At 46.1% G+C, this 25,855-nt stretch overlaps 4 protein-coding genes across 4 annotated transcripts; 1 reads left to right on the top strand and 3 right to left on the bottom strand.

The window, feature by feature from the left end:
- The first annotated feature begins 7,185 nt into the window (after positions 1-7,185).
- Positions 7,186-10,165, top strand: LOC101786472 (ras-related protein RIC1). Its single transcript, XM_004968910.4, has 8 exons — positions 7,186-7,368; positions 7,951-8,023; positions 8,913-8,960; positions 9,079-9,126; positions 9,212-9,283; positions 9,365-9,520; positions 9,616-9,719; positions 9,884-10,165. The coding sequence occupies exons 1-8, from the start codon at positions 7,355-7,357 to the stop codon at positions 9,978-9,980; spliced, it is 612 nt and encodes a 203-aa protein (XP_004968967.1). The 5' UTR covers positions 7,186-7,354; the 3' UTR covers positions 9,981-10,165.
- A 524-nt stretch (positions 10,166-10,689) lies between these two features.
- Positions 10,690-14,867, bottom strand: LOC101786067 (uncharacterized protein At1g51745). Its single transcript, XM_004968909.4, has 3 exons — positions 14,366-14,867; positions 12,487-13,463; positions 10,690-11,948 (listed from the first exon to the last, which is right to left on the bottom strand). The coding sequence occupies exons 1-3, from the start codon at positions 14,575-14,577 to the stop codon at positions 10,984-10,986; spliced, it is 2,154 nt and encodes a 717-aa protein (XP_004968966.1). The 5' UTR covers positions 14,578-14,867; the 3' UTR covers positions 10,690-10,983.
- Positions 14,868-18,291: 3,424 nt separating this feature from the next.
- Positions 18,292-21,146, bottom strand: LOC101785666. The gene is made up of 3 exons (XM_004968908.2): positions 20,669-21,146; positions 19,819-20,009; positions 18,292-19,611 (listed from the first exon to the last, which is right to left on the bottom strand). Exons 1-3 carry the CDS (start codon positions 20,881-20,883, stop codon positions 18,644-18,646), a joined length of 1,374 nt encoding a protein of 457 aa, XP_004968965.1. The 5' UTR covers positions 20,884-21,146; the 3' UTR covers positions 18,292-18,643.
- Positions 21,147-22,900: 1,754 nt separating this feature from the next.
- Positions 22,901-24,299, bottom strand: LOC101763824. Its single transcript, XM_004971869.2, has 2 exons — positions 24,095-24,299; positions 22,901-23,935 (listed from the first exon to the last, which is right to left on the bottom strand). Exons 1-2 carry the CDS (start codon positions 24,297-24,299, stop codon positions 23,397-23,399), a joined length of 744 nt encoding a protein of 247 aa, XP_004971926.1. The 3' UTR covers positions 22,901-23,396.
- Positions 24,300-25,855: the final 1,556 nt, after the last annotated feature.

The following is a 25,855-nucleotide window of genomic DNA, read 5'->3' as shown; positions in this document are numbered from 1 at the left end:
TACGTCTCCATGGCTCATCCTAGGGCCAATGGCCAAGTCGAGCGCACCAATGGGGAAGCACTAAAGAAAAGATTACAGACATTGGCAACACCAAAGGACGCAAGTGGCTCAAAGAGCTACCCAACATCCTCTGGGGGCTACGTACTCAACTGTGCAAGCCCATGGGGCAATCGCCCTACTTCCTGGTTTACGATTAGAAGCTATCCTCCCTGCTGACGTTACGTGGAAATCCCTAGTCGTCAAGCAATACGACGAAGGGGCAGCAGAGAAAACAAGGCGTCTGGGTATAGACAGCCACGAAGAATCACGCTGTGCAGCACTCGTCCAGTCCGCAAGATAAGCTGTGCAGCACTCGTCCAGTCCGCCGCTATCATGATCGAAACATCAAAGAACGCTCTTTCAGCATAGGGGATATGCTCCTCAATCGTATTCAAGACACCAAGGGGTTACACAAGCTTAATTCGCCATGGGAAGAACTATACATCATATCCCAGGTCACAAGTCCAGGATCGTACAGGTTACAACACCTCTCCAGTGAAGACGTCGAGAACTCGTGGAACATCGAGAATCTCTGTTGTTTCTAACCCTAGTCAGAAGACTACGGGGCACTCCAAATAGGCCACTGGCCCACATTGTAAGTTTTTCAGCATGTTAATGAATTATTTTTCAACGAACATTCAACTACTTGTCCTCGCCTCAAACGCGGCTCGCAAAAGTGGGTCAGCAACATCTTATAAGCCATTGAGCTTTCCGAGCCATAACACCCCAATGCAACTTATAATTACAAATCCACACGAGTTATTCAACTCACCTGGCGGTTCACAAGATGTACTAGCAACGCAAGAGCTGCCAAGTTGTCTAAGAGTACATAAACTACTCATTTCGACTACTTATTATTTGACAATTTTGTCTTGAGGACATTCTGTTGGAGGTATGCCCTAGAGGCAATCATAGAGATGATGATATTCCATTTGTATCCATGATTTATATTGTATTCCTTGAATATCCATTAAAGGCTACTTGAATTGATTTGCAATTATGTGAATGGTGTGTGAAACTCTTTACTTGTATGGTTATTCTAAAGTTGTCCCTAGTCGGAGTTCATGTGAGGACACACATGAATATTAGACTAGCACATGTATTAGTTGATGACTATGTTTCACAAGTCATGGACATGGAGATGTTGAACTAATAATGTGGGCACATGTGGAGACATGTGCTAGGACTGACCCAACACGAGAAGTAGTTCTCTCTTTAAACAACATATACGCTTTGTCCTTAGACCTGAGATTGTTGCATGTATTCAAGATGTGGATCGACCTTCTTAGGGGCTATCAAACACTACGCCGTAACAGGGTAGTTATAAAGGTAGCTTTCGGGTTTGTCAAGAAGCATACTGTGAGACATGGTCAATCAAGATGGGATTTGCCCCTCTCTGATTGAGAATGATATCTCTGGGCCCCTCGAGTGATCGGATCCGAAAATGCATGGCCATGCTGCGTACGGTTAAGAGTTGACCTACAAAGAGATTCTGAATCACAGAATCGAGAAAGAGCGGTCGGCTTGAAGCTAGACCAAATATTGTGAGGCAAAGGGAATAGCATGTATATAATGTTGTGATGGTTCGTCTGATATGATCTTCGTGTGCATATAGGAGTTGGCACGTCTTGCTAGAGGCTGCTACCGACTATTGGGCCGAGTAAGAGTACTCGGGCCATGTCTATATGTATCCGAACCCATAGGGTCACACACTTAAGGGGCTGGAAGCCCAATTCGGATGTGATCCGAGTTGGATTAGGTTTAGAAGTACTAATGGGCCTCGGACCCAGAGGCCCGTTAGGAACCTCTATAAATAGAGGGGTGGAGGTGCCCTAGGGTTTACACCTTTTTGGCGAAACACATCTGTCGCGCCTCCCACGCCCTCGCCTGTTGCAACTCGCGGATCTAGCAGTACGGCTTGCGACGCTTCCTCCCTTCACGTGTGGATACCTTGGAGGTGTTGTACCTGCAGCACTTGGACGAGCCGCCGATGAGCCGACGACGAGCCACGGCACGAGGGCAATCTTGCTGCACGTGGACGAGCGGCTGAGGAGCTGCTGGACATCAACGTGATCGACTACGTACGACTACGTTGATCGACTTCGCTACATCGACGCGAATCTACATCTTCCGCACCAGTAGTGCGTCGAGTGGTAATCCCGTGATCCTTATACGGCAGTTTTCCTGGTTTACGCGGTAGAAAATTTTAATTTGCGCTAGTGTAGCCTACCTCGTATCCCAACACATTCCGTATTAATGAATTTTGCAGCTCCAGGATTCATAAGGTACATCAATGCCACCGCTTAAAGAAGTCAGGGCAACAATAGTATGCTCAACAACGACTACAAGCAGTTACAACAGAAGTCCTAGACTTTTACAATATCACGCAAAGCGTGTGTGAATAGCCCTGAGACTACTCTACACCTCGGAGCAAGAAGCGTCGAGGCGAAAAGAACACGAGTACATCCTCCTGGGCAAAAGGAGAATAAGTTGGTGAAATAGATCAAGAAAGTATAGATAATTGGAAGCTATGGCTACGAGTACTTACTTCTCTCGACTTGTTGAAGGCATCGAATTCTTCAACTACCTGGGGGATGGCCTCGACGTTTTTGAACATCCAGTTCAATTTCACCAACACCCCCATCGACAAAAATGTCCTCAGGCGATATCCTCGACGGATCATTCAAGCCCGAGTACTCATAACCCCAAGTGTGATGAAGCTACAGCGGTTGTATCCGTCTTTTCAAGAAATTGGCAGTCACTACAATGCCTGTCAGTCCTTTTCTTTTTAGCTCGACGAGCCTGGCAAAAAGTTCAGGCACTTGCATACTCTCCCCAGTTGTTGGCTAATCAATCCATCTGTTGTTACAATCTGGGCGGTGGTCAGTAACTTTGGGCAATTGCGGCTCATGATTCTCAACATAAAACCATTTCTCCTTCCACCCGGAATATGAATCAATGGTTTCGTAGTCTAGATACTGACTACTCTCCTAGATCTGGATACCGACGCCCCCGACTACCTCGGTATGATCCATGCTAGGTTGTGGCTTGACACGGAAAAATTTTCGGAACAAGTTGAAGTGGGGCTGGATCTCCAAGAAATCTTCACACAGATGCACGAAGATGCTAATGTGAAGGATGCTATTGGGATTCAGATGGACATGTTGCAGATGGTAGTACTCTAGCAGACCTCTAATAAAAATTAGAAGTGGGCATAGCAAAACCACGCTCAACGAAAAGCCTGAAAGTTACCATCTCATTGGGATGAGATTCAAAAGGCCACACATTACCATAGGCACTCCTCCAGCCCATGGTCGCCTGATCTTTCAACAACTTCGCTGCCACCAGCTCGAGGATCTCCACCTCCTTCATGGTGGACCTCTTCCATGCCATGGTTTGGTTTGGTGATGCAGTCTGGTCAGTCTTTTCGTACTTCGATGGTGGCAGTTGGGGATCCTTCCCCTTTCGAGATCCCTTCTTGGAACCCTCAGCACCCTTGGAACCAGCGGCTTTCTTCCCCATGATGATCCTCGCGAGTCTACTAATGCAAGTGCACTCGGGGGCTTGGTGGAAGGGTGGGGCAGCGCTAGCACTCTGAGATTGGATTGCGGCAGCGCTCAGGAACTAGGGTTTTTTCAGAAGCAAATAGCAGATGCAAAATAACAGTGTGAACGGAGGAGTAATTTTCCCCATTCTTGTATAACAGCGGCAAAGTTAATAGGGGTAAGGGATCGGTGTTTTCGCATAACGGCAATAATTTTGGACCTAACCATCTATCACAAGATATTTTGCAACAAACAATATGGAAGCTGAAAGGTCACGGTGACTTTTGAATGACCCATATACCTCTTGAAACAAGTAGTTTAACGGCTCGGGGGCTACGTACATCATGCCCATTGGCTAAAAATTTCTTTTTCTTCAAAATCAAGACAAAGATAGAGCAAATGCTGATTGACCCTCAGCCTGATTCTTCGATTCAACCTAAGACTTGGAGGCTACTCCACATGGAGTGCGATTTTCATCGCACTTTCATATAAAGATTTGAAGGCAAATATTCCAAATACAAAGTCAGATGAGGCTTGAGCACATTTCAGCTGCATGATAGTACTCGAGTACTTGAAGACTCAGCCGTGTCAGAAGTACTCAGAAGAGCACCAGAAACTAGTCGGACTAAGTCTACGAAGGTACTTGAGACTGTTGCATTTGACTAAAATGTACTCGGGGGCTTGTCGTACATACATCTATGAGCCCAGCAGAAGGTTTGGATAGATCCACATATGAGACTGTACACCGAGACATATCAGACATAGAAGCTATGATGCAGGACGGTGTAGTCTACATGGAGTCCAAGGGACTATCGAGGACAAGGAAACTACTCTTCCTAGTCGGAATAGAATTCTCTGGTCGAATCCGACTAGTACTCTTATAAGACAACCGACCTGTAACCCGCTCCTCCAACATATAAGGGTAGGCAAGGGCCCTCCAGACAAGTTCAATCCAATACGAGCAAGCTACACACAGGACATAGGGTATTACGCGATCTAGCAGCTCGAACTTGTCTAAATCGCGTGCCTACATACACCATCGAGTTCCTAATTTCAATGACACCCATCAACCAAAATTTTACCTTGGGTACTCCCTTGGTAGGTTGCCGGGTTTAAACACCGACAATCAAGGGTGTAACCGTAACAGAAGTTTGGATCTTCCTTCTTCAACTCCTCAAAATATTCAAGTGTGGCCTTCATATATTTGCCTTTGTTCTCAGCACGGTACTCGACACGCAGATTCTCCGTGTCACCCTCTGTGTATGAGCAATGTGCAATGCTACCATACAGCTCACCCATTATTTGATAAGCTCGTGTAGTTGTAATGTTGCAGGCATGGAGTAGGTTGATGAACTCATTCTCCTTGCCTGGTATGTCTCTGTGGGAGTTCAGGTATTTTGTGAGCGAGAATTTCCTCACACGATCATGATTGTGTTCTTTTTCAAAATGAACAACCTCCCACTGATTTTGGGATGTCCTCCTCACAATCCTGCGAGTAGGACAACACGTCCTATCAACATAATCTCTACGTCTTTCCCTCACTACCTTTTTCTCCGTAATAGGGCCATCAACAGCAACTTTTTCCTTTTTGTTAACCCTAGCTCTTTAGAACACAAATATGAATTTTGTTTTGTCCTGACTCTTTTTCGACTCATGGGATGTGTCAATCCTAATGGAGAATCCGGTATGCCTAGCATAGAATTGTAATAATTCCTGGTAGCATCTGAACTGTTGAAGGTCATGCCAACAAAGGGCTCTTGTGGAGTAGATAGAACCTCAACACTATCCTCAACATCAACTCCAAAAGTGGATGTAGCAGCTGTAGGTACTGTTACACCGTCGGACTCAGCTTGCAATGCTCCGAGGTCAAGTTGTTGCTGATGATGATGGGTACCCAAGTTGCTACTGAACAAAGGAGGATTAAAAATTTACTATCTTTCTCTATCCTCTCTAAATTCCGATCATTCACTTTACTAACAAGCTGTAGTACTCCGGGGCCAAGTTGCTACTGATGATGATGAGTACCCAAGTTGCTGCTGGACAAAGGAGGATTACTAACAATCTGTAACAATGGGGCAGCTTGAGTAGACAGAACATCTACACAATCTTCAACATCAACACCAGTAGCAGTTGTAGCAGCTACTGACTGTAATGCTATATCAGCAAGATCAGAACTAACTTGAGGACCTAATTTGCTATTCACAAGGGGATCACCACCATTCTGCAGTAATGCAGCACCTGGAGTAGGCACAATGTCAACAAACTTGACCCTACCAGTAAGTTCACGTCGCCCCACACATCCTGTCTCTGGAATGTCAACAGCGTCAACTGGCTCTAAATTTAGGTCAAATAGACCCCTAAACGGCATCTTCAACCTAAAAAAACCAAAATCTTTTTCATTAATAACAGCATTGTTTTGGTGCTAGGAACAGGGGATTACAACATGCATATTGCTACAGAAAAATAAAGATGTTAACTAACAGTGTGTAAAAAACACTCAGCCTGATTTTTGTGTTTTTAGGATCACAAGCACAGATAACATATGCTGATTTGCCACAATAACGAAGCATAAGTTGCACACAAACACCAAACAAAGAAACCTAGCCATTTTTGATTTTTGTGTTTAGTGTCAGGATCAAAACCACAACTAACAAATGTTGTTGCCACAATAACAAAGCACAAATTGCCACAAACTCTAAAGGTAAATCGCAACACATCATTCGTAGGAGGTGAATCACAACATCAATCAGTAAATTACAGCAAGGTCGCAGCCATTTTACCTCCTCAACAATAGCTAGGGGATGATATGCTATCCGCGGCTAGGTAGATGTTGGATGCAGCCGTCGATCAGTTTTGGGATGGCGGGAGGCAAGATGGCGGCTGCGAGAGCCAGAGGCAGAGATGGAAGTGAAGAGTTGGAGGCGCAGATTGGATTGGGGCGACTGCGAGAGACGCAGATGGGTGAGGTCACAAATGGGGGCAAGTTTAGGACGATGACGGGAGGTGCAGATCGACAAGGTCGGGCGGAGGGGATGACGAGACCCCAGGAATCGCCCCGGAATCCCCCAACCCGCACGTGTGGCGCTCGCAGGTGTGATTTCCCTAACGAACGAAAAGGGAAAGGGAGGGCCGCTGCGGGCCGGCGCGTATTCCGGTCCGTAATAAAAATTCAGTTCAAAACATACTGAGAATTCTTCTTCTAACTTAGCACGTCCCTCTCATTTTTTAAGAAGGTACAACTTGCACGCACGTCACGCACACCACACGTGCACGCACATACGTTCTTTGGATATGCTAGGAGGAAATTGAAGAGCGTACAACGACGTGTTTGTAAATGTTGGTGCCTTGGCCCATGGCCCATCTGCATTCACCCGCCCGATTGAGCGGAGGCCCAGCTGAACCGACAAACCGCCCAACCCCTAGCGACCCCACCGGGCGGAGACCCCGAACACCACCAGATATGACCGACCAGACTGCGACCCGGTGCCGCCGGTGCGGGTGGCGCACTGGCGCGATCGTGGCGTCGCTGGCCTGGACGCGCTGCTGGACCGGGCTGGCAGGCAAAGTAGGTTGGCGCACGCAGACGCGACGGAGGCGTGCCCCACTCGACAACCCTTTCCTATTCCTTTCTTTCCCATCGCCTCTCTCTCTCCCTCTCTCTCTCTCTCTTTCCGCCGTCCCGTGCTCGTCTCCCCCAACTCCTCGCCTTTCCTCCTCCGCGGTCGTCGCCTCCCCCAGAGAGCAGGAGTCGCCCCGTCCCGTCCGCCGCCATGAACCCCGAGTAGTAAGTCCCCCTCCTCGGCCCCTCCCCCCTCCTCTAATCGCGCTGCAGCTTCCGATTCGGTCGGTGGCGGATTCGTGGAATCTAGAGCTTTGTTGTCGAGGGACGCGCCTGCTGATGCCCGGGGGGCGCCCGATCTCGCCGCCGGCCGCGCGGGCGGTTCGTTTGGCCGCCGATTCGGGCACCGATCGTGGGGGTTTAGGGGGGTCCTCCCTCCCCTAGCGCGTTTACCTGGTAGTTACCGCGTCCCTAGCTTGGTGCTGGTAGTCTGGTAGTCATAGCTTCGTCGGGCTCCATGCCAGAAATAGCAGATGGTTGGTTTTTCCGTACTTCCGTTCCCGCTAGCCTAGGTGCGAGCTAGATTCGTGGCGCACCCGTTCGGTCCGATTGCTCTCCTACTACCCGTGTGCTCGGGGCTTTGGGAGCTAGGATTGTTTTGTTTTATTCTATGCTATGATGTAGCAGATATGTGCGCAAAGTTAGTTCATAGCATGTGTTAATTTGTGTCTATGTGCGCGATGATGTTGACGAAAATACAAGATGCTTGGGCCATCGCGTGACAGGATTTCTCTTGTTATCGTGCAGTGACTACCTCTTCAAGCTGCTCCTCATCGGGGACTCGGGCGTCGGGAAGTCTTGCCTGCTGCTGAGGTTTGCGGTGAGGGTCCTTATCTTCCCCTCTTCCCCTTCCTCCAGATATGAGCAAACAGTTGTTCTTTAGTAGAGTATGCCTTGGAGGAATGGTTCTTTTGTTTAGTTTGAGTGCATCCCCTATGACAAGTTGATGGCACACTAAGAAAAGTATCTGCTTGTCTTAGAGAGTTTTCTTTCATTTAGTTTGTATGCATCTCACATGACAGCACCCCAGTAGGAGTATGCATTTGCTTCCGAAAGTAGATATTGTACCAGGTAGGATAAAAAGGTGCCTAAATCAATAGGCAAAAGTCATTTGTGTTCTCCAAGGCATGTTAGATTAGTCATGAACTAACAAGTGTCACATTGTTATTGACATGGTATGGATGGTTTACTGCTATAGCACTTAGCGTATGCTTGGCAATCCAAACTGAATAACTTACTGGAAGAAATGCCATTTCAGACTAGAAAGGAGTAAAAATAAGCAATGCAGTTATGACATAAAAAGGCATCATGTTTCTGATATGGTAATACCAATAAATCAAGAACAGAGAGCACAAAAAGAACAGTCGTCTAATATTGGTCTGTCTAGGGTGGCTTTTAGGGACAACATTGGAATCATTTTTTGTAATCAATTTTCAAGAAGTTACCTCAAGGGTGTTATTTCATTAAACTTTGAAGTGTAAAATTGCAAAGGATGCAGAGCCTAGCATATAAATCGCCTTTCTGCTTGGGTTTCCATTTTACTTACTCTCAAACCTCAATATGTCCCTGTATCAAACGGAGCCATTAGGGCATCCAATACAGTACCCTTTGTAGAATGGTGTTTAAAGATGGCTGTATTTTCTATGATGCACATACTTTCTAATCGTTATCACGAACATCTTTTTTAATGTGGGTCTTTCTTATATCAGGATGATTCATACCTGGAGAGCTATATCAGTACGATTGGTGTTGATTTTGTAAGTTGGTTTCTCAATGAGATCAAACAAAGCTGCCCTTTGTAGTGTGCCAATGGCCTTGTTTCTCCTGTATGGCTAGGCTGTATGACCATTTTTTCACCTTTCTTTGACTTGCTAGAAAATCCGCACTGTTGAGCAAGATGGGAAGACAATAAAGTTGCAGATTGTAAGTAGCAGATTCTAGTACAGGTTGTATAGTTAATAGCAGTTTGAAGCTCCGGCTGATGTTTTCACACATTCTTCTGATTTAGTGGGATACTGCTGGCCAAGAGCGCTTTAGGACCATCACAAGCAGCTACTACCGTGGAGCTCATGGCATCATTGTGAGCTTTCTTTCTTTGTATCTGTTATTATCTCATCTAGGTTAATATTGTGTCTTGTATTAACAGTTGTATTTTCCATAGGTCGTGTATGATGTGACTGACCAGGAGAGCTTCAACAATGTCAAGCAGTGGCTGAATGAAATTGACAGGTATGCCAGTGAAAATGTGAACAAGCTTTTGGTGGGGAACAAGTGCGACCTGGCTGAGAGCAGAGTAGTTTCTTATGAGGCTGGCAAGGTAATATATCTGTGCATCAATTACCTTGTGCATATATGATGTTCAGTTTGGAAGATGGTTAAAATGGCTGCATATGTTACTACTCCCCACTGCAGGCCCTTGCTGATGAGATCGGGATACCGTTCCTGGAGACTAGTGCCAAGGATGCAACAAATGTGGAGAAGGCATTCATGACCATGGCAGGAGAGATAAAGAACAGGTAACAACATGCTTCACCTTTTAGACTCCGAGGCATTGGATCCATGAAAGGATGAAGCCCCCTTCCTCTGGGAGTCCAGATGATAAGCTGCTGCTTTTTTTGCTATTGTTCACCTCTATATGGCAGCAACTAAGTGATATTTGCTCTCCTTTTTTCTTGAATAGGATGGCAAGTCAGCCGGCTGCAAGTGGTGCTAGCAGGCCTGCAACAGTGCAAATGCGGGGTCAGCCTGTTGCTCAGCAAAGCAGCTGCTGCTCTTGATCGTCTATCTAGATCGCAGTAGTGTGATTGTGCAGCAAGCAAAACTTAAATTGGTTGCTCTATCCCTGTAAATTAAGTCTTATCACTATCGAAAAACTCGTGTTATATGTTGGATATTGAAAGTCTGTCTCCTGACTGCAACACATTTAAGCAGATGATGTGTTCTTACTGCCTGTTCATATTCAGTGTGGAAGTGATTTTCTTAGAAACTGGGAAAGCAAATTGTTAAATGCACCATCCTGGCAAATGTTGTCAGGGTTACTCGATAGACAAAACGATCGTTTCGTGCCTTCTGGCCAGAATCTACGCGACTGATCCAATCAGTATCAGGTAGTAGAACATGATTGTTTCGTGCCTTCTGGCCAGAATCGACGCGACTGATCCAATCAGTATCAGGTAGTAGAACATGATGACCGTATTCAGCATATTCAGAATTAGGAGTACATACAAGTTACTGGCTCAGCATAAGAACAGCATAAGCACCTGTAAAAGTATGTTTGCCCTAAGCTGCAATGCGATAAACTAGATGTTGCAGAATTAGCACATCCAAGCATTACACTGGAATACCTGCATCAGCACGTTTCAAGGCAAGGCTGTATGCAGTTGCTCAAAGCCATGCTAGCGTTGCAACGACAGATTATGTGCAGCGACCAATGCTGCAGGCACATATGTGTGTGTGTATATATATAATATGGAACTCTATAAGATGTATAGCGAACCTGGGCTGCTGCCATTTCTCTTCCACCGTCAGGAGAAACCGCAGCAACTGATTCCCCTTATTTCCTCCCAACATAGGCTCTTCCACCTGAATCTCCAGGAGGGTAAGTAATAACCACCTATCGCGTTTACAGATTACAAAAGACATGATACTGATGTAAACATGCCAGGCATTCAGATTTTAGATTATAGGGTAACTAATGTACAAAAGAAAACCTAGCAAATGTATATGCCTGCCCACATACTATCCCTGCCATGCAAAGGTGCTCTCCTGCCCACCACATCTTCAGGTGGGGTTTTCTTGCCTCACTGAGAAGCTTAGTGCTTCGTTGATCCTACTGAAGACGAGTCGAAGTGGAACGCATGCAACAGTAGGTCCACCAGTTTTCACGACCACAGGCTTCCTGTCTCCGCTCTCCCTCCGGCTGCCAGCAAAAGATGAGAGCCTCCGCATTTTCCTCGGTGAAGATGCTGGTTTCTTGGCATGGGGCCGCCAGGACTTGTCCAAATCATGCTCCGAGGCCTTTTTCCGACAACTAGACTTAGATTTTGATCGTGATGCATTTGAAGATCTTGCTTGCCGTGGTTCTGTAACTCTGCTCTTCAGTAAGGAGTCGAGACTGCTCATTGCTGGGCAGTGCTCATCTCTACTTGCTGCGGGACGACTATCCTCCAAAACCTCCACAGTGACAGGGTACCCAACAATTTGTTTACCTGTCCATTTACTCATGAGGGAAACAAGGGGCACGGGATGACCCCTCTGGCTTCTTCGGACAGTCAGCTCAACATCATATAATCTATGGTCTGCACGCGCTCTCTTGGTTGGCGGCCTCGTTACAGGGCATCTTGGAGGTTTCAGATCAGGCTGCGGTTCAAGCGGTGGTAGTACTTGCAGTGGAACATAATATGGTAATGATGTTGTGCCCTTCTCAGAGTTTGAATGGTTGCTTATAGTTTCAGAGGATTCTTCATGCTCAGGAGTTGCATGTCGTATACTATCCTCAAGTTCAGTAGGCCTAAAGACACCACCATCCAATTTTATTGTCCCTTCATACTGCTTTAGCAGCGAATTGTTATCCTTCATGCGGCTTTCTTCAGGTATCTGAGCAAAAGAGCTTATGTTTTTCTTCTTGGAACTTCTATGATGCCGAGTTGAAGATGTACCAACTATGCCACAGTCAGTAGTTTGATTAATCGGCTCTGAAATCTGATCCTTTATGGACGTACAAGATCCATAAGTATCAACATGACCTGGAGAAAGAAAAACCAGTTCAAAAGATTAGGCAACACGCTCAATATAGTAGTTCAGACTTCAGAGTGATAAAATCAGATCATAGAGTAACAGTTCCATCCATCTGAATGTCAAACTTGCATCGAAATTGGATGAAAAATGAATAATAAACTGCACTTAAAGGCCCTGTTCGAAAAGGGTGTTTTAGGAAGTAAATCATTAGAATTTAGTAGAAATAGGAATTAAATCCCAAATTTTTCCTAGATCATTCCAAACAGGCCCTAAATGGGATTACTAATCATATATGTAGGCTACAAACCTAAAAGAACTCTGTTGTACTTGCCAATGAGTACTCATTTGTCTAATAGCACATGGACTTCTGAATTGCAAAGCATGGAGCATAATGACATTACATGCACAAATACTGTTCTTGTGTGCATTCATTTACCTGACCTGTCTAATTAGTCACAGCAGATAAGGTTTGCTTAAATTTTTCACCCAAAAAAGGAAAAAATATAGTGCATCCAAAAAACAGAAAACATGGCATTGTGACTTTACCTTCCTCCAGAACATCATCAAAAAATTTATCACCATCAGAGATGGCAGAACCTTTGTGATTGTTGTGTGATGTATCTAATAATGTCTCCAAACTTGAAGTGCCTGAGCTGTAGGAACAGTTATTTACATCAGTTGAAAAAATAGTTTTTGCCCTACTTGGTTCAAACATATTGGGCATCTGGCCTCCTGGGTACTGGCTAGAAGACTGGCCTGAAGGGTCCCAGTGATAATATGTTCCAGACGCTTCTGGATCTTCACATAACTTCGACAGAGGACGATGCCTATCTTTCTTCCTTGAATTTTCATAGGATTGCCCGATATTGGATCGTTTCTTTTTTATGGATGAATGAGATTGCTTGCCCTTTTTTATCCCATTAGTACTGGACAAATCATAGCCAAAGCTTGGTCCACTTTCAAGAAGAGGTACATCAGAAAAGATGCCCGCACCAGACTTCTGCTTGGTAACATTCTTTGTTCCAATCTCCCTAAGATCTCTCATACGCTGGAATCCTTGAACTGTATCATCCTCGAAATTCTTACGTCCTTTACGCTTCTTCTTTTTTGATGATGCATACCTAGTACTTGAAGAGGATAAATTCTGTGGCTTTTTATACACTGTCAAGGCTTGAGACATATCTTGAGCTGAACTTTCTTCTATATCATACATACTCCTTGCGCCACGAGAAGATCTTTTGTTGAACCCATTTATGTTTTTAGATTTTGCAGAATAGATATTCTGGGATGCACAAACATCATCATCGGTGTCCTCTTCAAGATCATCATCATAGTTATTTGGAAAACGGGACCTTTCAATTTCAAGGGCATGGATAATGGCATCCTCTCGGCGAACATACCTCCCTTCAGTCTGTGTCTTCTTTTGATGGCGAGCTAGAGCCTTTGCTTTTTGTATACATTCATCATATTCTCCACAACGAAATGACTTCACACGTTTAGACTTCTCGAGATTATACCAGTCACTGTGGCAAAGTCCAACAGAGCAAGTAAGGCAGACATTTCAGACTAATACAGGCTATAATTTAGTAAAAATTCAGTGCTACAAATAAGAAAGAGTATCTGAAAGACACAGAAGAGTGATAAACATTAATTTTGCACTCGCTTTAGAAGTTAAAAGAAAATACTGAAGCTTAAAATAGGAATACAACATCAAATGATCATATCACTAAACTGAAGAAAAGTCTCAAAATCCAATTTCAAGTAGACATTTTCTTAGTATCAACACAATTTTAGAGCTACACAAAATACGATGAGAGTATGTTCATAGATCAAAAAGACGCCAAGAAAACATCAATCACTGTGCACGCAATTTCAATCCATCTCTTATTTTCTGAAATTCATGCCCTTTTTTGCCCCCTAGTAAACATAGAAATAAGCTTATCACCTAACTACTTCTGATACCTATCCCAGTATCCCACTTTTTAGGTTCACATAACTGAGGAAAATAGGGGTTGAGAGATGCATTCTATTGATGCTATCAACTATGTGTCACAAGAACATCTACATCTAACTGTAAGCACCACTATCTCTAAGCTGTGGATGCAAAACATCAAACAAAAACAACTCAACAACTTTGAAGAGCTTGAGGTAGCCATAAATATCCAGACGGCGCGAAGTCACAATCAAACATATGCAGTGCCCTCCCTTTCCAAGTTCCCATTCTACCTAAATCAAGAGGCACAAAAAGAAAGATAGTTCTCTGCCAAACTTGGGAGTGAACACAACATGAGAGGGCCAATGATCCGATGACCATAAGGCCAAGACAAACCGCCGCAGTAGAATCAACACAGGCACAGGAAAAAGAAAAGAACATAACAAAGTGATTACAGGGGACAGCAGGGGAGGGTTGGGGTATTGTACGGACATGCTGCCGTCGGGGCGGCCGAGTAGCTTGATGGGCGTGCCAGCGGAGCGCGGAGGGATGACGGTGTTCTCGGGCAGCTCATCCATGCCGAGGATCCGGCCCGGCCACCAGGATCCGTTGCGGCGGCGCACCCAGACGAGCGCCCCGACCTCGGCGTCCGCCCCCGTCACGCCGCCGGGCCACTCCTCCTCCTCTCCCGCGCAGCTCCCCATCGCCCTGTATCTCTGCGACCCCTTATCTCCTCACCACCATCGCCTCCCCATCCCGCTCCTCCCCAGAACTGATCAAGTCAAGGAGCCTCCTTTTCTTGTCCGAGAAATCTGGAAGGGCCTCGGGTGAAAATCCAGAGACGACACGAGGGAGATGTCAGCGAGAGCGGCGGCGGCGGCGGCGGCGGCGAGGCGAGGCGAGGCGGCGGCTGCTCCTCCGAAGTGGTGGGTCTCGGCGTGCAGGTGGGGAGAAGAGGTGGAAGGAGCGGAGGGGGCGGAGTCTGGGGAAGGAGGAAGAAGGGAGTGGGGGTTAGACGTGTGTCTTGGGCCGTTTTGGTGCTCGGCGCTTGAGCAACTGGGCTCTAGAACACGCAAAGCCCATTTCTTTTTATCCCGGTTTGGGCTTTAGGGTAGAGAGAGACAGACGTACGCAAAATGATCAAGCTTTAAGACAGCTTTAAAACATTCATTTGTGCCAGTAAGCTATTGATGTTTTAAAGAAGTTGCAAAAGTAATAATTATTTATTTGATAGATTACTAGTAGAAATATCCGTACGTTGCTACAGGTCCTTACTTGCTCTCACGTTATTATTCGTTTGTTCCTTATATGTTAGTTTTGCTTCACAATATGTTAGTAAGATAACCGTGCGTTGCTATGGTGAATTTTTTTTGTTAGTATTTTTTTTAATACATCTCAAAAGGAATATCCTCCTTCCCTCCCCCACCTTCTTCCTCCTCCTCATCGTCGTCGTCGGCGGTGCTAAACATACCGTCGCCCGCTTCTGCTCCCGTTAGTCCCTCCCTTCAATTCGCCGCCAAATTGTTTGCTGCAATTAACAGATTTCGTGTTCTAGAAAGAAGCTTACTGACGACCTATTTCGTATGTATCCTGAGATCATTATATTCCAAATAATCACATTGAGCCGAACACCAAGGCTCTCCTTACAGAAAAGCTCATATGCTTTGCCACGATAGCCTGCTTGTGCATACCCTGCAACCATTGAATTCCAGGAGAAGATATCATTTTCACGTATCTCATTAAATATTCTCATAGCAGCAACAACTTCTCCACATTTCGCATACATGTCAACCAAGAAGTTCCCCGAGAGCACATTGTTCACACTCCCAACCTTAATTGCATGGCAATGGAGCTCCATTCCCTGACTGTGTAACCTCAAACTTGCACAAGCTGAGATGGCACTTGCAATTGTCATACCATTTGGTTCGACTCCAGCAAGACGCATACGGATGAAACACTGAAATGCCTCATCCCCTTATCACTGTGGACAAACCCAGACACAAGGCTAGTCCAGGTGACAACATCCAGAGCAACTCCAGACTCCTCCATCTGCTCCAGTAGCTCCATGGCCACATCAAGATCCCTAGACCTTGCGTAGCTCGAAATCAATGTATTCCACGTGACAACCCCAGGCTCTGTACCTTCACTCCTCATATCATCAAGCAGCCTCCGTGCCTCCTCCTCCCATTCATCGGACCGGCAACACCCAAAAATCATCGAGTTCCATGTGCCCAAGTCCCGCTGCCTCATTTTCTCAGACACCCTACGTGCACGCCCCAATTCTCCGCACTATACATCACCAGCACCGAGTTACCGACTGGCACATCCCTCTTACTCTCCCCATGAAGGCTCCGAGCCATGGAGGTGCCGAGGATGATTACGTCGCTGCCGGCGGCCATGGAGGTGACGACGCCGTGGCCTCGTGCGGCCTGGCGCTCCAAGGGGTCAACGGAGAAGAGCTGGCCGCTGCCGCTGCCGTCGTCCATGGCTAGCGAGCGGGTCGGGGGCGATGCGAGATTGGGCTTAGGCAGAGGGGGCGGTGGTTGAGGGAGATGAGGCCACGAGGCGGAGGCAGTAGGTCACCGGCACTGACGGGGTCGCTATTGCCGCGGCCGTCCGAGCTCGCCGAGAGCACAGGGTAGCCACCGATTTTAGGATGGAGGTGTTCCGCCTCCTGCCGCCCGCCGCCGCGCCAGCCGTGTCCCTCTTCTCCCAGCGCTGGCTCGCTGTTGCGGCCGCGCCGGCCACCGTCGTTCGCCTCCCTGTTTCGAGAGAAAATTGCAATTATAGGACGCGAACATTTCACTTCGCTATTACACGACTCTAAACATCAACTTCGCTAAAACGACTCTTAGAACGTTGGCACTTTATTATACATGACATTTGGTCTTTTTAATCACTTTTCTCAACTAAAATACATGTATTTTGCCATGATGTGACCGTAGTGCCCTTCTAAGGATGATGTCCCTGAGCTCCTCGACCTCGTCCTCGTAGAAGGCGTAGCGCTCGTTGGCGGTGCGGTGCTGCTGGTGGGCCTCGATCTCGAGCGTGGACTTGTCCTTCTGCAGGCGTAGGATCATGGCCATGGCCTCCTCGGCCGCCGACGCCGCGGCGCTGCGCTCCTTCTCGAGCTCCCGCTGCAACTCCGCACGCGCCTCGGCCTCCTCCTCCGCACCGGCGGCAGCCCGTTCCATCTCCTCCTCCACGGCTTCCTCCTCCGGGTGGTCGGTGGTGGGGGGGCCAGCGAAGGGGAAAGGGGAAGCAGACGCAGAGGGCGGCGTGGATGCGAGGGCGCGGGGCGGGTAGCGGGCGAGGAAGTCGAGGAGGTAGGAAGGTGCGGGCGCGCGCAGGTGCAGGCGAGCGGGAGACGGAGGAGGGTGAGGGCGCGGGTGAAGGCGGCGGCGAGCACGGCGAGGCAAAGGTAGGCCCAGGCGAGGGCGAGGTCGAGGAGCGCCCCCGCCAGGAACCGCGCCATCCAACGGGCGCACAGGCCGCGGTGCCCGGGCACGGCGTTGTCATATGGCAAAATACATGTATTTTAGTTGAGAAAAGTGATTAAGAAGACCAAAGTGCCAACATTTTAAGGGTCGTTTTAACGAAATCGATGTTTGGAGTCCTATAATAGTGAAGCGCAATGTTTCGCGTCCTATAATTGTAATTTTATCCTGTCTCGAACGGAGAAGCATTTTTCACCTTAACCCCCTTCTTTCCCTCCTTTTTCCACCCGAGCTCCCCTCTCTTCAAAATTTGGACTGCAGGTTGATTACTAAAAAGTTGAGGGATCTTTTTGCACCCCTTCTTTCCCTCCTTTTCCACCCGAGCTCCCCTCCCTTCAAAATTTGAACTGCAGGTTGATTACTAAAAAGTTGAAGGATCCTTTTGCAAAATAACCCTAACGGTTCATCCGCCCTTTAATATTAGATATATAATATTAGATATAGAGGTTGGAGTTAGGTCTCCTATTTTTTGCGAGGAGTTCGGTCTCTCATTCGTAATGTTGGTTCACGTTTACAGTTTGGTCTAAAAAAAAGGGACTTCACAAAAGCCCTCACAAAATACATGTCTGAAAAGTACTTTCGCTTCTGATAAACTGAGATTTACCATATCCGACTTTTTCGTATTTCTTCTCTACAAGCACGCGCCCGCCTTTGTGTTACTTTCAGTAAAAAAACACAGTAATATCCTCGCAAAAAACACACACACAGTAATAAGCAGGGAAAAGGGGGTTTTTGAGTCTCGTTTCTGTTTACGCCGAACGCACAGCTGAACAACACATGGATCAGCATGGTTGAGTTGATACCAATTAATTTGTGCAGGTGACTTGGTGAATTCTACTTGGGGGCCAAACACTCACCGACTCTTTTAGGTCACCATTTTCTTTGCTGTTAGCTCTAATCTACCTAGGAAAATAAGACCACTTGCTGATATTCAATATTCTGTCGGGAAAATTTTTGACCACTTAATTGTCAATTCCTAGGAAAAGATTGACCAGTAGCTGGTTTACTATTCATGTAGTGGAGTTTGCCGTTGACGGGGGCCATGGCCCCCATTGAACTTCACTGAGTTCCGCCCCTGAGAACTGCGTATCTTAGTAGGATAATATCCCCAGCTTTTCTTCACAACAGAACTAAACCAAACGAACAGGAGCACAGAGAGAGGAGGAAGAACACAAGTACAGAGAAGGGCAGCCATTGCGGCTCCCGGTGGCAGTCGCCGACAGGGACAAAGGTGGGCCGCAGGAACCAGAACCAGAAAAGATGGTCATCGGTCTCAGATGATACTCCCTTGTGCTGCTGGCAGCACCCAGGGGTGAGCATGTAGGCGGCAGGGAGCCTTTCTCTTGCAGTTTGCTCCCGGCGGTGAGTGAGTCCGTAGCAGGGAGCCTTTCTCAACTACAGGATTCGGTTTTGAGTTCTCTCTTGCATGCACTGTGGCGGAATGTAGGGGCACCACTTCCTCTTCATCCTCCTCTTCCTCCTCAATCTCTTCTTCCTGATGGAGCTTCCAGCCATAGTAGGGGCTCATCAAGCCTACCAAGGGCCCATGCTGCATCATCCGATGATCATTCCGATTACTCAAAGAAGATGAGAGCCTCTGGATTTTCCTGGGTGAAGCATCTGGAGCTGGTTTCTTGGCATGTGGCCAGCTGGATTTACCTAAATCATGCTCGTTGACCTTCTTATGATCACCAGGCTTTGATCGTGTTGATCTTTTTTTCTGTGGTAACGAAACTCTACTCTTCAGTAGGCATTCAAGATTTCCAATTGCCGGGAGGTGATCATCAATACTTGCTGCAGAACAATAATCCTCCGAAACCTCCACACTGACAGGGTAGCCTTTAATGGGATTACCCATCGATTTACTTGTCAGGGAAGCAAGGGGCAAACCAAGGCCCGTGTAGTTTCCAAGAACAGTCACCTCGACATCATAAACTTGTATATTATTCTCAAGGTCAGTGGGCTCACAGACAGCACCTTCCACCCTTGCCTCCAACTCAACCACGTCACTGTCTGGTGCGTGGCATTTCATTGTAGCTTCATGCTCCAGCGGCAACAAATTATCATCGCTCTTGGGGCTTCCTTTAGATATAGGGGCGATAAAGCTAATGATTTTCATCTTGGACCTTCTATGATCTTGTAAAGAAAACGTGCCCGCTTTGCTACATTCAGTAGTTTGATTGATAGGTTTTGAGACCTGATTGTTTATGGATTCACAAGACCCATAAGTATTCAAATGTCCTGAAAAAAGAGAGAATTAAAATATCTGTTGTCTGCTTCCTATGAGTTCAGAGAGTGATCAAGATCAGATTATGTAACAATTTCATCCATTTCCATGTGAAAATTTCACCGGATATGAGATTAAAGAAAGAATATGAAACTACACAACGAACTAATGAACCAGCAATTAAACCTGATAACGCAGGATGTCTGCTTCAAGATTATTACCTTCAGGTGGAAAACGGGACTTTTCTATTTCAAGGGCATGCATAATGGCATACTCTCTGCAAGCACACTTCCCTTCATTTTGGGACATGTTTTGCACGTGAGCTTGAACCTTGGCATTTTCTATGCACTCGTCAAATTCTCCACACCGAAATGGCTTCACACGCTTAGACTTCTCAAGACTATACCAGTCACTGTGGAGGTTCAAAACAACAGGTAAGATAGACGTTTTCATACTTGAAATGCTAGCTCAGAAAATGCTGCTTGAAAAGTAAACATATTTTGAAAAGGTTAAGTGACAAAAGGAAGGTGATAAGTATTAATCTGTGCACATGCTTGGGAAATTGAATACAATCCATCAAACCATTTGAAATATAAAATATGCATACAGATTGCAGTGATGAGATCATGAAATCATCAAATCAAACAACCTTTTCCCTTGACAAAATTCAGAAATCAATTCGTGGGAGGGTGAATCACTTTCTTATTTTCTGAGCACCAAACATTCTCCACATATTTTGAACCCGTGCCTCTTATTTTTAAGAAAACCATGACACCATTTTCAAACTGAAAGAAGTAAGCCTATCACGTAACTTATTATTCTTATACCTTTCCCGCTATTTTGATTCACGTTGGGGAGGCAAATTATAACACCATGGGTAGCAGGAACTGGAGCTATGGATGCAGGAATCCAGAAAAGAAAACATCCCAGAGCAGCCACTCGCGGATCATCGGAAACGATGGAATCTACGCACGCGCACACACCAGAATGTCAAGAAAGGAGAATGATGAAAGATAAGTAATTCAAACAACACGCAGAGTGAAGTCCTGGAGGGCGGAGAGCGGTACGGACATGCTGCCGTCGGGGCGACCCAGGAGCTTGATGGGCGTGACGGTGTGGCGCGGCGGGATGGAGCAGTCCTCGGGCAGCTCGTCCATGCCGAGGATCCGTCCCGGCCACCAGGACCCGTTGCGGCGCACCACCCACACGAGCGCACCCACCTCAATGTCCGCTGCCGCCCCCGCCACGCCGCCGGGCTGCTCCCTCTCTCCTCCGCAGCTCTTCATCGCCTCGTGTTCTCCCCAGTCCCCACTAACTCCTCCACCCTGCCCCGGACAAACTGATCCAGCTCAGGAATGCCTCCTTCCTGAAGAGAAATCGGGAAGGTCGTGGGTGAATTGCAGACGCGGAGCGGCGGGGGCGGGGTTAGCTGCTTCTCCGGCGTGGCCAAGGGAATGGGGATCGCGGACCCAACCCCCTCCGGCCCTCCCCTGTTGGGTTGGACTTGCGAGAGCAGCCGCTAGGATGGCGCCCAGGCCCATCGGCGCTGCTTGCGCCGCCCATCCGGCCGACCCAACACATGTCAAGTCAGCGGCGTTTCTCTCTGGCCAGGCCTTGTTGCAACCAAAATTACCGTAGCGCAACCGTAGTATTTCGTTTGTATTTGTAAATTATTGTTCAAATATTAACTAATTAGACTCAAAAGATTCGTATCGTAAAGTACAACAAAACTGTGCAATTAGTTTTTTATTTCGTCTACATGCAGTACCGCAAGTTTGATATGATGGGAAATCTTCTTTTTGCATAGTGTTAAAGTTGGAATTTTAGGGGCAACTGAACATGACCCTATTCAGGTTCAGAACGTTGAAGCGTTTTAGTGTGAAATCTGGACTTCTTAGCAAAACACTCCTTTTACTTAAAAAAAAAGGAAGTTTACCTCTGAATTCCAGGTTTTTCTTTTAGAAAGGAGCTTATTTTCAATTTCAAGCATTTCCCGTATTTAAATACTGCACAAAGAGAACATGTTGTTTTGACATTTGCTCAAGAAAACCAAACTTTCAACTTGGAAGTTCAACCTTTTTTAAATCTCGTACTTCCAATCTTCTCTTAAAAATATGACATTTATATAGTTCAATCCCCTTTGGAACGACTGATTTATGGAAGAATTGGCCATCATCCAATCCTATAAAATTCCTATAGAATAGCTTAACCTATAAAAATTTTGATGGCACGAGGTACAAGTGTACAACCCATTGGAAACTTCCTCAATACCAAAGCTGCTTTACGCAACAACGCAGCTAGTAAAGTTGCAAATGTATCACCAAATTTGATGGGTATCTACCTAGAGAAGAGCGGCTCTCAAATACGTGAGTCTTTTCCGGTTCTATGCAATTAATGCATGTATAGAATCACGTTCTTTACATTGTGAGGGTGAATCTACGAAGGAGGCAGGTTCTATCTATGAAGGCAGGTTCCATACAATAAAAAATATGTTACTCTCATGCTACAACAACAAACATAGTTCAAAATCCTATCTATGAGTATATTTTTTTTGGGTCACATCCGACGATTCATCATGCTTCTAAACACTGAGCCCAATACAACATACTCCCTCTGTCCAGAAATGATAGGTGTATTTGAACGGGGAAAAGTTTTTCAAAGTAGATTTTCACTCTTAATTTCTCTTATAATATAATGTCAATCACTAAAAATTCAATGTCATCTTAAAATAAATTTAAGTACAAATATATTGATGCAAAATTTATATACTAAATATGCTTATAATTTAACTAATTGTTGATCAAAGTTTGTAAAGTTTGACTTTTGATTGATCAAAATACGCCTATCATTTCTGGACAGAGGGAGTAGGATACAAATTAATTGTGAGTTCTATCTTAGAATCAGAGTTGACTCTCATACATTGGAGATGCTTTAGGCTTACAGAAGGAGGAAGAAGGGAGTGGAGGTTATGGGTGTGTGTTGGGCTGTTTTGGCGCTGGGGGCTTAGAAAATGGAATCCCAAAACAAGCCCATTTCTTTGTTGGTTCTGGTTTAGGCTTTAGGGATCGAGTGTGACTAGCACCTTTTTTTCTACACTTAACCATTCTCGTTGCAAAGTTTTACTTTTATGTTTATGTTTTCGAGAAGGGAACGTATCTGGTGCAAACCATCTACCCCGTGCAACCTTATAAATGCCACAAGATACTAATCCAATAGATAGAGTTAGTAGTGGGATTATTTTGCAGTTAAGCCCCCCCCACACACCCGCCCGCCGGCCACAAGATGCTATTCACGATCAAGAAGGATTTGGCGAGACATAATACTATAATAAATAACTAAGTACTGTATATGGATAGTCTCTTAATTCATCTCTAAGTTTGGTGGAGATCAACAGATACGACTACCGCACATGCCATAGTTTTCCAAGATCAAAACAGCTGAGACTTGCCACTTGAACTGTACGCTGCCACGCCGCTATTCCATGTCCCTCCAATCATCAATAGTCCCAACTTTTCCTCTCAACTGAGCAGGAGTGAATACAAGTACAGAGAAGTGCAGCCGTTGCAGAGACTGGTAGAACTCGCCGCCAGTGACAGGGACAAAGGCGAGCCACAGTAACCAGCGAAAATGGTCATGGTACTCACATGGTCATCGGTCTCACATGGTACTCCGCTGCGCTACCAGCATCAGCTGACACCCCTGGGGATGAGCATGGCAGAAGGGAGGTTCTTGCAACTACAGGCTTTCTGTTTGCTCCCAGGATTTGATCGTGATGCATGCAAAGATCTTGCTAGCCATGCTAATTAGTTTCTACTCTTGAGTAGGCAGACAAGGCTGCTAATTGCTGGGCTGCAATACATGCTGCAGAAGAACCATCCTCCATAACCTCCACAGTGATAGGGTAGCCCTTTACATGTTTACCAGTTGATTTACTTGCGAGGAAAGCAAGGGGTAAACCATGGCCCTCATAGTTTCCACGAACAGTCAGCTCTACTTCATAAAGTTGTGTGTCATTTTCAAGTCCAGAGGGCTCACAAACAGAACCTTCAACCCTTGCATCCAACCCAACAACATCACTGCCTTGTGCCTGGCATTCCACTGTCCCTTCATAAAGCGGTGGCAACAAATTCTTATAGCTCTTGTGGCTACCTTCAGACACTGGTGTCACAAAGCTTATGTTTTCCATCTTGAAACATCTACCATCTCGAATAGAAGATATGCCCTCTTTACTACAATCAGTAGTTTGGCTCATCGGTTTTGATATCTGATCCTTTATATGTTCTTGGAAACAGATTTGGTCTTTTATGGATGCACAGGATTCATAAGTATTTAATTGACCTAAAAAAAATACCAGTTGCAAGTTTTAGTCTATGCTTCCTATGAAAGTTCAGAGAGCGACAAATATCAGAATAAGTATACTTTCACCCTTTTACAAGTAAAACTTGCACCAAAATACGAAATTAATGGAAGAACACAAAACCTGAAGATTATTATTACCTTCAAGTGAAAAATGGGACCTTTGCACTTCAAGGGCATGCATAATGGCCTTCACTCTGTGAGCATATTTCTCTTCAGTGTGCGTCTTCTTTTGCAGACTAGCTTGACCCTTTTCTATACATTCATCAAATTGTCCACACCAAAATGGCTTCACATGCTTCTTCTGGAGATTATACCAATCACTGTGACAAGGACCGAACATCATGCGAGGTAAACATTTTCATGCTCAGAAAACTAGAAATAAGAAAGAAAATACTCCCTCCGGACAAATTATAGGTCATTTACTCATTTTGGCTTTTCTAGGTTCATATTTTTTGCTATGTATCTAGATATACACATGCCTAACATAATAAAAATATATGAATCTAGAAAAGCCAAAACGACCTATAATTTGAATCGGAGGGGGTATCTCCTAAGTAACATACTCCTCTGTTCCAAATTGTAAGTCGTTTTGACTTTTCTAGGTACATAGCTTTTGCTATGCACCTAGATATACTTTATGCCTAGTAAAATTAATGTATTAAAAAACCCAAAACGACTTAAAATTTTGGATGGAGTACCTAGAAAAGCTGAGCACATGTTCAGGAAATCCAAAACAAATAAAATGTAAAAATATGCATACAGTTGAAGTCTGGAACCAATTTGGCTGAGCAATCGAATCTTTGGGGGACTTTTGTGTCAAATAATGATACATATGCAAATAAGACAACATGATGCATTTGAGCAACAGAGTAAATTTTATGCCTATCAATTAAGTTTCTGAACTTCTGAAACTCAACTAAAGTTTTCCTACGGTATGCAACGGAATTTAATTCTCAGAAACTAATCGACTGCAAATAGACAGTTAAACTGAAATATTCTGGATGCAATTACATACCTTAGCAGGCAAGCAGCACTGCATTAGGGGATGTCGGGCTGAGGCCTGAGGGCGCACGACCGGACTGCGGACAGCCGGATCCAGGAGTCCCTGAAGGCTGATGACGACGGTGCCTGCAGGCTGAACCGCACTTCAGTTCGCAGCCAAGCAGAGGAGGCGCGGAGCAGCAGCAGCCAGCAGCCGGATGGAGATGGAGTGGATCCGCCCGGCCGCCGTAGCCTGAGCCTGGGGACTGGGGGTGCCGCCGCGCCTGCGCCGGCCTAGGGATGGAGCTGCGCGCCGCCGCCCGCCGGTATTGGGGCGGGCCGAGGCCGAGGGCGGTTTCGGTATGTGGGGATTGGGGGGGACTGCGGCGAGCCGGCGGCGACCGAAGCGGACGGAGCCCTGCCGCTGCGCCTGTGCGCGGTGCGAGTTAAGGTGGGGTTGGGCCTTCTTCCATGGGCTGCACATGGGCTTATACTACATGGATCCGCCGCTTAGGGCCCCGTCACGACGCCGCGGGGCCAACAGGCCGGCGAGCCTGCTCGCTTCTGATTTTGCTCAGCGCTTATGCTGCAGCTGCACGGCCGAAACAGCCGAGCTGCTGGCTAGCCAAACGGCTGCCTATATCCATGCACTCCTAAGCTTTGGCTTCCAGCTGCAATTGTACTGCTTGCTCGCTAGATTGCAGCTGTTTTTTTTTTACTGCTGCCGCATCTCTACCGAACGCAGCTAATTAACATTTTTTTGCAAAAATAATTGCCCCAACAAAAAAAATGCAGAAATATACTCCTGCGCCAAGTGAAATGGGGGGATTTTGATTGGCGGAATTTTCCTTACCACTGAGTATGTTGTCACGTGTCACGAAAAATTATTCCTTTCCATGATGACAAATGCCTTTACAC

This window comes from Setaria italica, chromosome V, assembly GCF_000263155.2.
Source record: "Setaria italica strain Yugu1 chromosome V, Setaria_italica_v2.0, whole genome shotgun sequence".
Classification (NCBI taxonomy): Eukaryota; Viridiplantae; Streptophyta; class Magnoliopsida; order Poales; family Poaceae; genus Setaria; species Setaria italica.
Note: the sequence above shows the minus strand (reverse complement) of the source record. Positions and strands in the feature narration are given on the sequence as shown.

What these genes read in the sequence shown, in the direction of transcription:
- LOC101763824 (XM_004971869.2), bottom strand. Translation starts at nt 24,299, where the DNA reads ATGATGTTCGGTCCTTGTCACAGTGATTGGTATAATCTCCAGAAGAAG. An exon ending in GTCCCATTTTTCACTTGAAG is followed by an intron (nt 23,936 to 24,094) that starts GTAATAATAATC and finishes TATTTTTTTTAG; the next exon opens with GTCAATTAAATACTTATGAA.
- LOC101786067 (XM_004968909.4), bottom strand. Translation starts at nt 14,577, where the DNA reads ATGGGGAGCTGCGCGGGAGAGGAGGAGGAGTGGCCCGGCGGCGTGACG. An exon ending in GGCCGCCCCGACGGCAGCAT is followed by an intron (nt 13,464 to 14,365) that starts GTCCGTACAATA and finishes ACTTTGCCACAG; the next exon opens with TGACTGGTATAATCTCGAGA. An exon ending in TGATGATGTTCTGGAGGAAG is followed by an intron (nt 11,949 to 12,486) that starts GTAAAGTCACAA and finishes TTCTTTCTCCAG; the next exon opens with GTCATGTTGATACTTATGGA.
- LOC101785666 (XM_004968908.2), bottom strand. Translation starts at nt 20,883, where the DNA reads ATGAAGAGCTGCGGAGGAGAGAGGGAGCAGCCCGGCGGCGTGGCGGGG. An exon ending in GGTCGCCCCGACGGCAGCAT is followed by an intron (nt 20,010 to 20,668) that starts GTCCGTACCGCT and finishes GAACCTCCACAG; the next exon opens with TGACTGGTATAGTCTTGAGA. An exon ending in GTCCCGTTTTCCACCTGAAG is followed by an intron (nt 19,612 to 19,818) that starts GTAATAATCTTG and finishes CTCTTTTTTCAG; the next exon opens with GACATTTGAATACTTATGGG.
- LOC101786472 (XM_004968910.4), top strand. An exon ending in GTGGAGCTCATGGCATCATT is followed by an intron (nt 9,284 to 9,364) that starts GTGAGCTTTCTT and finishes TATTTTCCATAG; the next exon opens with GTCGTGTATGATGTGACTGA. An exon ending in TTTCTTATGAGGCTGGCAAG is followed by an intron (nt 9,521 to 9,615) that starts GTAATATATCTG and finishes TCCCCACTGCAG; the next exon opens with GCCCTTGCTGATGAGATCGG.